This window comes from Triticum dicoccoides, chromosome 7A, assembly GCF_002162155.2.
Source record: "Triticum dicoccoides isolate Atlit2015 ecotype Zavitan chromosome 7A, WEW_v2.0, whole genome shotgun sequence".
In the NCBI taxonomy this organism is placed as follows: domain Eukaryota; kingdom Viridiplantae; phylum Streptophyta; class Magnoliopsida; order Poales; family Poaceae; genus Triticum; species Triticum dicoccoides.
Genome location: NC_041392.1, coordinates 101,791,283 through 101,803,746, shown reverse-complemented (window position 1 = coordinate 101,803,746; position 12,464 = coordinate 101,791,283). Strand labels below are relative to the sequence as shown.

Genomic DNA, 12,464 nt, shown 5'->3' with positions numbered 1-12,464 from the left:
TTCTTCCCCCCACCTTTCCCTTCCTGCCCCGACCCGGAGCCATTTCTTTCGCCACAGATATTCCCAAAGCATCTCCTTTCTTTCCCCGTTGCTCTCCTCCTCGGATTCCTCTTCCCCTGCCCCCCTCCTCCCTCCTACTCTGCTCCTACCCGCCCGTATTATTCTTCCCTTCCCTCTCTCTCTCTGCTTTTCCCTCGTGCCCGATCTTCCCACCAGCACTCCAGCAGAGCGCCAGTTCTGCCAAGAAAACGCCGGAGGCGGGCCGGCATGCGCGTGGACGACGCCGACAGGCCCGATTCTGTAGACGCCGGAGGGCAGAAGCCCGCCGAGCTCCCCTCGCCTCATGTGGGTACCGCCCTCTGCCTCTCTCTCTCTGACTCTCTCTGCAGTGCAAGATTCGATTTCGGGAGGGCGCTTCTTTGCTAGCCTAGATAGATGAATCTCGTCGTGTTCGGGGAATTTGATGGTTCCTGTCCTGAGCTGTGTTCCATCATGGCGCGATGGGCATGGATTGAGCTGGAAGCAGCCGGAACCAGGCTGTGCGTTGGCTTTGCGCGCACGCGTTTCGTGCTGCCGTTTCTTAAAATCTGGAGGAAAGCGAGAGATTTTTTTCTGGGTGCTCCTTGAATCGTTCAACAGTTGGGTAGGAGATTTCTGGTGAGAGATGACAGGTTGTTTGTTTGTCCGTCCATCACATTTCTTCGTCGGTAGTACTAGTACTACTACTCTGTAACTGACTAACTGTACTGGGTGTACACGCTGTGCCCAATCATTTGCTAGATAACCGTGATGATGAGATTTACTGCCACAGGGTGTCCGGGAGGTACTAATTTCAGACCATTGTAGTACCAGTACCTAGCAAACAGGAATGATTAGTGCTCCATGTGCATTGGAGTACTTGGTACCTGCAAGATTTTTCCCTCTCTAAGGCTGAAGTGAAACAAACATGGCCCTAATGCTGTGCTAAGCCAAGGACATGTTGTTCTTGCAATGATCCATGTTCATTGCATACTTTGGAGTGCCTGCACTATATCAGTGTTGCTTACTACTGCCATGCGTTGCCATCATTATGCAAAGTGGTGCTTCATCTTTTTCATCAGAATTCTTTCCTGTTGTTTCTGCTCTCAGTTATAGAGTGCGCCTACTTTACTTAGATTCTTAGTTATACTAATGCGTTTTTGAACATACAGATGGAGAGTGTTTGTGAGAACACCACAACTGCTGATTTCAAGCAGAGTAACTTTGGAAATTTCCTTCCAAATGTTAGATCAGGCGGTTGGTCAGATATTGGAAGTCGCCAGTACATGGAAGATACCCATGTGTGTATTGCCGATCTAGCTAAAAACTTTGGTTATCCAACAGTGGATAAAGAAGTTGTTTCCTTTTATGGGGTATGTACATGCTTTCTTTTTTTCACTTTTTGCTCATTTTGACACAGAAATCAACTCTATTCAAATTTGCAACTACTACAATTATAGCTAGACCGCAACTTCCCACATGAAAAGAATAAAATTATTGGAGACTTGATCCATGTACCCAATAGTAGAAAATCTCGAGTTGTATTTGCGTACCAGGAAACTTGTATAAAGTATGTACGGACAGATCCTCTGTATCTTCAAGAACTATCCACAGTCAATCCTATGCTTGATAATTGAACCTTGATCTACATTCTGTCATGCCATCATCCTATAAAGTTATCTTCATTGTTCTTGTACAGAATGCAGTACACACCGTGGTTCTCTGAGTGTAATTTTTGTACTGTAGTTCTTAAAGTACAGTTTTTATTTAACAGTATAGAAGTGTAATGACATGTGGTGATCATTTTAGTTGTTCTCTGTTTATATGAATCACGAGACATTATGTTCCTGTAAGTAAGTTTTTACACTTCTCGTTTTCTAGGTCTTTGATGGGCATGGTGGAAAAGATGCTGCCCATTTCGTTCGCGATAATCTGCCAAGGGTCATTGTGGAAGATGCTGATTTTCCTCTGGAGCTTGAGAAAGTAGTGAGCAGATCCTTTGTGCAGATTGATAGTCAGTTTGCCGATAAATGCTCTCACCAGAGAACTCTGTCGTCCGGCACAACGGCACTTACAGCAATGATTTTTGGAAGGTAATTTTCTGGCACATATAACATCTATGATTGAGCCAGTCATTAAAACCATAAACTGCAATACACTATATTTGCTTAGAAAGTCTCATTATTCAGCATATATGATATGGAATGGAACACAAGGGACATTTATATATGAACATACAATGAAAGTGCATCGTAAAGTGTCATCATGATATTGTTGAAGTTTTAACTTCATACTGTTTTTTAGCTGCATGGTTTACTTCTGCAAACTGCAACTATGATAAACTAGAGAGATTCTGCATATTTCAAATCTTCACCCCAAGCATATGATTTCTATTTACACACCAGAGATAGTTCTAAAAGCATAATATTGCAAGATTTGCGCAACGTTAGACCATCTTTTTTCCCCTCTATGTTAAGCTTTTGCTGGTTTTATATACCTGTAAATTTTACAGCATTAGTTGACATTCCCAATAACCAATACTGATCGTTATTATGTCTGCTGCAGGTCCCTTCTGGTCGCGAACGCTGGTGATTGCAGAGCAGTACTTTCCCGGTGTGGCATCGCAATGGAGATGTCGATGGACCACAGGCCCTGCAGCCTCAGCGAAAAGCTGCGGGTCGAGTCGCTCGGTGGCTACGTGGACGACGGCTACCTGAACGGTCTGCTGGGAGTCACCAGAGCCCTCGGCGACTGGCACCTCGAGGGAATGAAGGAGGCCAGCAGGCCCGGGGGAGGCCCCCTGAGCGCGGAGCCGGAGATCAAGCTGACCACGCTGACCAAGGACGACGAGTTCCTGGTGATCGGCAGCGACGGGCTGTGGGACGTCTTCTCGAACCAGAACGCCGTGGACTTCGCCCGGCGGCGCCTCCAGGAGCACAACGACGTGAAGCGCTGCTGCAGGGAGATCGTCGAGGAGGCGATAAGGCGCGGAGCCACAGACAATTTAACAGCAGTGCTGGTCTCATTCCACCTGGTGGCGCCTCCTCAGATCAGAGTGAATCAGCCACGTAGGGTGGCGCGGAGCATCTCGGCCGACGGGCTCAACAGCCTCAGGATACTCCTGGGAAGCCAATGACGGCGCTCTTCTCGTGCCGCCGTGATCAGGTGCTGTGCCGGTGCTTGCTGAGCTCTAATTGTATGTAGTCGTGTCGGTGCTTCGTTGTTGATGTTGTTAGCTGCTGTTATGTTACCCCATTGTTGTTGAGGCAGTGGCTGTTATTCTTGTTGGTAATTAAGCCAACGAACATGTGAGCTCACAGTTGTGAGCATTTCTTAGCTGCTGGAAACTAGGCATGTCCTGGTGAAGAGGCTGCGTGCCTTGCTGTGCTGTATCATACATTTCCCTGTTTTCATCTGTAAATAAGATTGTGGGGGCAACTGAAATTCGATCATGTAACTCCATCGCCGTGAATCTGTCGGTCGAATCGATGGTCTTTTCTGTGTCTCTTGTCTCATGAATTGTCAATTACCAGGTGTGAAGACATACATAAAAAAAAGTATGGAGCTGAACACAAAGGAGCAGAATATTGCCTGATAAGTGATAAGGGCATGGAGAGCAGAGCAATAACGCCAAACTGCACGTACATAAAACCAGTCCAACTTCTCTGCGTGCAATTAAACAACCCCAATTCAAATGGTTTCCGGACACTTTTCTGCATGCAATTAAACGACCCCAATTCAAATGGTTTCCGGACAATTTTCTGGAGACTGGAGGGGAGCGCGAGCAAAATATATTACGCGTTTCCTGGGAGACATGCAGGCAACTTTCCAGGAGCAGATGTCCATTATTACTTGCTTGAGGTGCACTTGACAGCATTCTTAATCCCATCATTGCCATGGCGTTACGCGCCTAATCCAGGGGTCCGGCGTCCTAATAAACACGGCTCCATGGTTGGGGCAGACATACTTGTCCAAAGTCCAGCAGAGGACTGCATAAACAATGGCTACATTCCTGCATTAGTACTTCAGGTTAGACCCTTGGCCGCAGACATGAGTACGCCAATCACTGGGCGGGCCTGGGCCGGTGTCATTAACAAAAGTTTTGTGTCTGTGTATATATGGTCTCCAGGGTCAAATGGTTCTTCAGAGTTCAGACAACAGAGTCCACAGCTGCTCACTGAGACTGAGCCACTGCTGTTCCATTCCACCTGAGCTGAGTTTGAAGGCTTGAACGGCGTTCGTCTCCCAGCTCGACTCTTTCAAGGTCCTCACACAGATACTGGACGTAGAAGATGGCGAAGACATGCCTGCCAGTGGCTGCGGCTGCCGTGCTTCTGCTCCTGATGGTGGCGACGGCGCAGGGCATCAGGCTGGACGCAGGGAGCAAGGCGGCGCTCGGCAACCCGGTGCTCAATGTAAGTGATTGCAGCTGTTGTTTCTGGTGTTTCGATGTGTCGTTGCGCGGCCAATGATCCGAGCTTCTGCTTATTTGGAACGGTTATCTGACTTGTGTAAATTTCTACATCGGTTACAGAAATCCGTGGAGAAAGGGGTGGTGATCAAGACTGATGATGCTGAGCAGTCATCGGGTGAAGGGGTAGAGGAGGCCATATCTGAAGACAAAGAGAGGGCAGGGGGGCACAGGATGCCTGAGATCCATGTGGACTACTATGGCCCCAGGGGCCATAGCGCCAGGCACCACTGATCGGATTTCTCCCTGCATTCTCCATTCTTTTTTTCTTTCACCTTCTTCTTTAGATGATCATGATGAGGCAGGATGCTGCTGTTTGGCAAGACCAAGACCCAGGATGTGATTCGTTTATTTTTATTTCTCATTTTTGCCCCGATGAAGAGAGGGGAGAAACATAGCTGATGTTAGTACTAACATGTTGACGACACTCTGATCAAAGAACTATAAATTACATGGATTGGTGCAGAGGCTCTTGTATGGCCGGAAATCCTGCAGTTTTTCTGGCCAGATACTCTGCTTTGTGTCTGGCTACGACATTATTGAAACTACTACACCAAAACGATCTTATATTATAAGCACAGTTTTGCTCAGGACGGAGGGAGTACCTTTTTTCCTTTTCCTTCTGCAGGGACATCGAAATGGTGTACTCCTGCATATTGCTTTTCTGGTTTTGAGTTGTATATAGTGGTATAACTGTAATTGCAGGCGCTCCTGCATATTTATTTGAAGAGTTGAAAACCGGGCACATAAAATAGCTTATGTTACAGCAAAATTGAAGTAGAGCATCTCCAACAGGCGCCGGTCGCGCCGCACGCAAAAAACACATATGCCGCGCGCGCATCGGCTGATTTGGCGCGGCGCGTTGCGCCCGTTCCAGCAGCCGCGCTAAAATGCAGCGCGCGCGCCACTCCAGCAGCGTGCAAAAAAACAGCGCGCACGCTCGTTCTAGGCTATTGGAAAATAGATAGATTGCATAGATTTTAACGATACAGAGGTATTTTACATCGAAAACATAGATTGCATAATAATAAAAGCTCAATTTGGGTCAGACCTTGACGCTGCGACTCAGGCATTACTCAATAGAGGTGCAAGGCTTACAGAAGTGCCCAAACAACCACGACAAACGATAAAACACGAGATAGATTGCATAAAAAAAACTAGTCTAAGTCGCTATCATCACTATCGTCATCCTCCTCGGCGGTGTTGTCCGAGGTATCCAGCCAGATGTCCAACCACCGATCATCATCCGGCGTGAAGAACGACTGCCCACCTGCTTCAACGAGATCGGACTGCGCGTTCGCCAATGCCTTGCGCCGACGCCTGTCCAACCGCGCCGTGCGGCGCCTTTGCGTGTCCTCCTTGCGACGCCTTGCCCAATAGGACTGCTCGTAGGCGACGTCCTCCGGGTGGCGGCGCCGCCACTCTGCCATGACCCGCTCGTCCTCCTGGGCGACGAGGAGGCGGCGCTGCCGCTCGGCGTGCTCCGCACGGTCTTGTGCCGTGTTCAGACGCGGCGGCGGGGCACGGTCGAGCGCTTGCTGGAGCGTGTAGGCATCCTGGAAGTTCATCTGGCCGCGCGGCCTGCCTAGGCGCCACGCCGCCGCGTCGTATGCGCGGCCGGCCTCGCGCGCCGTCCCGTACGTGCCGAGGCCGAGCCGGAGATCGCCGGAGCGTATCTCCGCGTAGTAGCCGCCGTTGGGGCGCAGGCGGACGCCGCGGTAGCCGGACGCTCCTCGGCGGCGCGGCGGCATGGCGGCGCGTCGGTGGCGGGGCACCGGGGCGGCGGAGGCGCGTCGATGGCGGGGCGCTGGAGCGGCGCGTGGCAGAGAGAGAGGAAGAGGAGAGGAGGAGACGTGGAGAGGCGCGTGGCGCGCACCGCACTATAGGCGCGCCGGAAGCGGCGCGCAAAAGATGGCGCGCGAGTTAGCGCCTTTTCGCGCGCGCGCAAGCGGTTTCCTCGCGCGTGGTTTTCCCGCCGTCGCTGGAGCGCGGCAAAACGCCCCCCACGCGCTAAAAGCTGCGTTTACCACGCGCGCGCGTCGTTCCGCGCGGCCGTCGGAGATGCTCTTAGCATAAGCACACACACGCCTGGCTCCCATCAAGTATTTCATATCATAAACACAAAGTTTCTTTGTAGCTCAGGCTACATGAAACCTCTTATCCTCAACCCTCCAGCCTTGCTTTGAGATCCGTACTCTCCAACTAACTAACAACAACAAGATTTCTCTTTTTTGTTTCTCGAAAATGAAACAACATATGAACTTCAAACTTTGCAGACCGAACAAACATTAGAACATCAATGTGTGAAAAAACTTTCAGATTTTTTGGTCTGATGTAAATATACAAAATAAGATTTTCTTTGAATAAAAATATTATTTCAAGTATTTAAAATGCATGAAAGAATCTGAAAGTTTTTTTTTCTATATTGTAGTTAGAATGTATTGTTGTTCTGCAAAATTTGAAGTTCATATGTTGTGTCGTTTGAGAGAAACAAAAAAGACAAATGTGTTTGCACGGATCTTGATGCATAAATGGATGGCAAAGATAAGGGGTACCGTGTAGCCTGAGCTACAGAAAACCACACTCATAAGGAACAGAATGACAAGCCAACAAAATGACTAAAGGAACAAGAGCTTGACAATTTTCGTGACCATATCTTCCACCAGTTACTGGAAGTACAGTGTGATAAGCCATGCAAAGAGGAGCAAGCATGCATGCATGCTGGGTAACCAACTTACAACTGACCCTTGACAAGATACCAGAGCTAAGACTCCCATATCAAACATAGGATATGACTCAGAATGAGAACCACCACAAAAAGATCAAGCTCAACTTCCATGCTTCAACGGCTTGCCCGAGATTCAAACTGCTGCGTTCTGACGTCCTGCTTAACTTGCTGATCTTGCTTCAGCCACGGCCACAGCACCTGCCACCGCTAAATGAAGCAAACAGTTTTGAGTAACACATCAATGGGAGGTGAATTTCTTTGTTTAACTTGACGAATTTCTCAAGGGAAACTTAACATATGTCTCAAAGAAACCATATATATATACCTGGCGGATTGTTGAAGCTCGTGTAGAGAAAGAGGTTTTTAAATGAATCTCGCTTGAATGTGAAACTATATGGCTTACTCGACAACTTCCTCAACCTCAAAGACTTGAGATCAATTGTGAACACACCAAGATCTGTGACCGCAATGATGATATCGGTGCCCTCCACCCAGCCAACCAACTTTAGAGAGTCTGAGCTCATGGGATAGCCAATGGGGACAAGCGCCTTGAGGTCCATTTCTTTGAGTTGGATACACGACGCTACTCCATCAACACTCACCTCCACCGACCAAATGGAGCATAGCCCATCCTGGTCTAGGTGGACGAGCCCCAGCCCACTGTCATCCACCGAGATGAGGAGGGGGGGTCCAGCTGCTCGCACACAGCTCTGGCAGATCAATGACTGATAGGCGATGCCTATGGAAGTCATACTTGAGAATAAAAATGTTGGCCACAGTTGGATCCCCGTGAAGGAGGAAGTGGAGCGCTTGTCCAACAAAGACACTGGGCCTTCCGATGATGTAGTCTCCAAATCTTCCAACGCCACCGATGTGAATAGTGGCTGTTGAGGTCCATTCCCGGGTCTCTGGCGAGTATACTAACGCCCGCAGCCTCTTATCATCGTCATCATACGGCCGGTAGCTGTCAAGGCCGATTAAAGCGACGAAAAATGGCCCCAAGTTGCAGGCAGCGTGGTTGCAGCCATCCGACGCACATAGCACCGTGCCCCAATAGGTTGCGCCGTTGACGTCAGGGTCGAACATGTCAAGACCGCGCAACTGGATTCGGCTTTCCCGACACGGGGTCCCAGACGACCATCTTCGAGACCCTGTCATCTTCCTTCCCCTCATCTTCATCTTCGTCGTCCTCCTCCCCCTCCTCATCCGTATCATATTCTTCCTCCTCCTTGTCAGCTTCTTCCCCCTCACCGTCCTCCTCGATATCATCTTCTTCCTCTTTCAACTGCTCGTCAGCTTCCTCCTCCCCCTCATCGTACCACCTACACCCAAGAAGAATGCGGCCATGGCGGCAGTCGAGCACATAACTGTCCCGCCGCTCGGGATTGCGGGGGCGGAACTTTGTGGTGGGGACGGAGCGCCCCACGTTGTCCTCCCACCTTTGTAAGAAGCCCAGGACTGGAGGTGTTTTGTGCAAGGTGCGGCAGCGGCTGCGGAAGGCGTGGCCGGAGAGGAGGCGGCACCACGCCTTGCAGACGAGGGAGGCGCGGATGAGGACCGCGGGCTCCTCAGGCGGGATGAGGAGCAGGATCTCCTCCACGAGCTCGTACATCTCCCCCAACTCCCGCACACGCGGCGGCGGCATCGCGGGCCGTGCCTGCAGGCAAAGATTTAAGATTGGGAGGCCAACGAGTCGGAATCGGAAAGATCTGGCGCCGCCGGGTGAGGTCGCAGCCTCCGCTCCTTCCCCAGCCCGCTGGAGCAAGAGCCGCCGCCGCCGGTGGCCTCAAGCTCGCGCTGCTCCGCTCAAGAACAAGACCCTTGCCTACTATTCGTTGGATCCATCTTGGAATCAGCCAGCATTGGTTGATTTTGTGTTGGTGAGTGAGAGATTCTTGCGGAGTGGGGATTCAGTGAGGGGACGAGAGGAGAGAGAGAGCGAAGGGATTGAGATGGAGGGGAAGGGGACGAGGGCGAAGAGGTGCAGAGTGGCAGGGACGAGGGATTTGTTTTCTTTAGGGGTGGCAGGGACGAGGGTTGGGAGGCAGACCTAAACTGCATTTCCGAGCGTCTACGGCCGGACTTTGACAAATCCAGCTCCCCTATATGTCCGTACGTCCGCGGATACTGACCGGGCATTCTTTATATTCACATTTTCACACCTGTGTATCTCATATTTTCTCTCCTATATTCATACTAAACCATGCAACGTTGATAAAAAAATACGTAGATCATGAGCGGACATACAAATGCACAATCGATTTTATCAAAAGATCACAACCAGGGCATTAAAAGATAGCCAAAGTTCACATAATACACATAATACGGCGGGCAAGTTCAAACTACATCTAAAAAAACTTGAAATTAAGACGGATCTTCACCACTTCCTCGTCGGCCTTTTGCCGTTCCGGTCGCCGGTGCAGCTGTAGGAGTCCGCGGCAGGAGGTGGGTCCACGTCGGACCCGTCGGAGGAGGAGGAATCAGAGATGACGATGTATCCTTGCAAGCGTCGGACGCGGCGGTCTTGCTTGCGCTTGAGCTTGGCCACCCTCGCCGCCTCCCGCTCGGATTGCTCAACGCCGAGTCGAAGCTGCTTAGCGTTGAGCCTCCGAAGCCGTCGGGCCTTCGTCTCCGCCTCAGTCAGTGATCGGCGACACGCCCACTTGAAGAGACGGTCCTCATCGTCGGGCACTCGGCTGCGGCGGGCGGACTGCGCAGACCCATCAGACCCGCCCGCCATCTCCCTTGCCCTCTGCCTCTCGCGGCGGGCGGCACGTGCCTTCGACTCCGGAGTCCGCATCCGCGGCGTCGGTGGAGTGGGCACTAGAACCCAGCGCTGCCCGCGCGGAGCAGCGACCGGAGGTGGAGGAGGCCGTCGGGCGGGAGGAGAAGATCAGGTAGGCCTCGCAAATCCACGCGTAGGATAGGAAGGGTCGGCACCAGCATCGGCGCTGCCGCGACGGGCGAAAGGTGGCGTCGCACTGGACCTGGAGCTGCCGCCCATATCGACCCGTGACCACTCGAGCGCAATACGAAGCGCCAGCTCCTCCTCGTCTCCGGAGCTTCCGTCGAAGTGACTACCGGTGCTGGACATGCTCGCCGACGCTAGGGATCTGCCAGACAAGGGTTTTTTGTGGGGGCAGGGTGGGCTAGCGGTGGGCCAGGCTGACATGGCGGACGCGCCCGGGCATGCCCGAGCCACCTCATATCCGCTCTACATTCGGGATGGATATAAGGGGTGTCGGTCAGTCCGGGCGTTTGTGGCCCGTTTGAGAGCTTCGGCTGAGTCAATTTTTTGTGACCAATCAGTGACCTGACGGCCTGCCCGGGCGTATGAGACGAATATAGGGCGTCCGGCTGTAGATGCTCTTATTTCTTAGTACGCGAAGCGTCTTCTCCTATGTTTTTTTACAATTATCTCCTCATTTATTCTTTTTTGCGAGTAAGACTTGTATTAATCAAGGATCCAGGTAATTACAATCTAGCTTACACCAGTCCACAACCTCGAGGGGACCAGAGCCCAACCAAACTACTGTTGTGCTGGAATTTAGTCTATTTTGGGCAGCCCAATAACTATTTCAGAAATTCCTAATAAATCCTAGAGGCCCACTTAGCCCATTTGTGCAAGGAAAGGGATACTACTAAAGTTTAGTCCCACATTGCTAGTTTAGTGAGAGTTGGACCTCCTTATAAGGGAGGTTCTTTCCCCACTTGTACGAGCATGAGAACGAGAGGGATATCCACGCGCACTCCTCCTCCGCCGCCCGCCTCGCCACGCCTCGTAACGACGCGCCGCGCCGCGGGAATGAGCCGAGCCGATATCTAAATTTTTGTCACGCACTACGGGTATACGAAAGGTCACACGGAAGCTGAAAAGTTTTTTGCGAAAGTGGAGTTCGAATGCGAACGGTGCAGCTCTTCGGCTGCTGGCTGTTCGCTTCGTCTCTGTCTCTTCGTTTCGCCTCCCGTCGTTGCCCTCTCACCTCCTTCTCTTGCGCCTATAAAAGGGAGGTCGCTCCTCCCAGAGAGACGCACCAGAACCTCTTCCTCCTCTCGCCACAAGTTCCTGAGCACTGCGCTGCTGCTACAATCTTCCCCATCCCGGCTTGCGGCGTGCACCGCAGGTCAGGACAGTAGGCCTCCGAAACCGCACCTTTTGAATCCTGTACAGGAGAAGGGTGATAAGGTTTTTGGGGAGCGCTCAGCGCGACTACTGGATGCTTCATCACGGACGATCCGGTCGCCAACGACTACTTCCCCGACGTCCACGACCTCCTCAACGACATGGCGGGCGAGGACACCGACCCCAAGTCCATTACTTCTGCTGCTAATGTCCCGTACGTGTTCTTGCTCTTTCTGTTAGATGTCATGACACAGTTCTTTGCTCTACTTTCCGTCCTACATGTGTTAGGTTCTACTTCATATATGCAACTTCATCTAGTATCTGTTCTAGATGTGTTTAGTTCAAGTTCATATATGCAGATGCTCTTTACCTTCTCTCTGTCCGAACGCATGACTTGTTTTATCTCTACTATATTAGTCATGCTTTATCTAGTATTTCTATTAATAAAATCATTCGGTAAATTGCTCATATTTCCAACAATCCAAAACCTGATTATAGGCAATTTACCCCGAGTTGTTTTGTTGCTTCCATGAGACCTCCTATGTTGAGGGTATCCACTATAATAGGTGGCGCGTGAGAGTAGTCTTATGGTTTCAAACCATGAGTTGCTATGACGCCACTCTCGGCAAACCTGAAGGAGAGCTTGATGCTCAACAGGCACAAGCTTTTCAGAAAATGGATACTCTGTTTAAGGCTGCTCTCTTGAGTGTTCTTGGTGAGAACATAGTTGATGCTTATGCGTCAATTGATAATGGAAAAGATATGTGGGATGCACTCGAGGCCAAGTTTGGGGTCTCGGATGCTGGCACTGAGCTGTACATCATGGAGCAATTCTATGATTACAGGATGACTGAAGAGCGCTCCGTGGTTGAGCAAGCTCATGAGATACAGTCATTTGCTAGAGAACTTGAGCACTTCAGTTGTATGCTACCGGACAAGTTTGTTGCCGGAGGTATCATCACTAAGCTTCCTCCTTCATGGAGGAACTTTGCTACCTTGCTGAAGCATAAGAGGCAGGAGTTTTCCGTCCCGGATCTCATTGGCACTCTTGATGTGGAAGAAAAGGCGAGAGCAAAGGACACACGTGCTCGAGGTATTGAGGGAGGATCTAGTGCCAATGTGGT

At 50.8% G+C, this 12,464-nt stretch overlaps 2 protein-coding genes across 3 annotated transcripts in view; one reads left to right on the top strand and one right to left on the bottom strand.

Moving 5' to 3' along the window:
• The window catches only part of LOC119329713 (probable protein phosphatase 2C 54), a 3,779-nt gene extending 309 nt beyond the window's left edge, over positions 1-3,470 (top strand). The window contains exons 2-5 of one of the 2 annotated variants that reach the window (XM_037602788.1): positions 1-345; positions 1,191-1,391; positions 1,900-2,111; positions 2,584-3,470. In XM_037602788.1, coding sequence (XP_037458685.1) covers positions 268-345; positions 1,191-1,391; positions 1,900-2,111; positions 2,584-3,154 — 1,062 coding nt within the window. In that variant the 5' untranslated portion in view covers positions 1-267 and the 3' untranslated portion in view covers positions 3,155-3,470. Of the gene's footprint in view, positions 350-1,190; positions 1,392-1,899; positions 2,112-2,583 lie in introns of both variants that reach the window. The other variant, XM_037602787.1, reaches the window with a different exon arrangement.
• A 3,638-nt stretch (positions 3,471-7,108) lies between these two features.
• LOC119331631 lies at positions 7,109-8,885 on the bottom strand. The gene is made up of 2 exons (XM_037604794.1): positions 7,543-8,885; positions 7,109-7,424 (listed from the first exon to the last, which is right to left on the bottom strand). Exon 1 carries the CDS (start codon positions 8,860-8,862, stop codon positions 8,305-8,307), a length of 558 nt encoding a protein of 185 aa, XP_037460691.1. The 5' UTR covers positions 8,863-8,885; the 3' UTR covers positions 7,109-7,424; positions 7,543-8,304.
• Between the last annotated feature and the right edge of the window lie 3,579 nt (positions 8,886-12,464).

Coding starts and splice junctions, on each gene's coding strand:
- LOC119331631 (XM_037604794.1), bottom strand. CDS start 8,862: ATGCCGCCGCCGCGTGTGCGGGAGTTGGGGGAGATGTACGAGCTCGTG.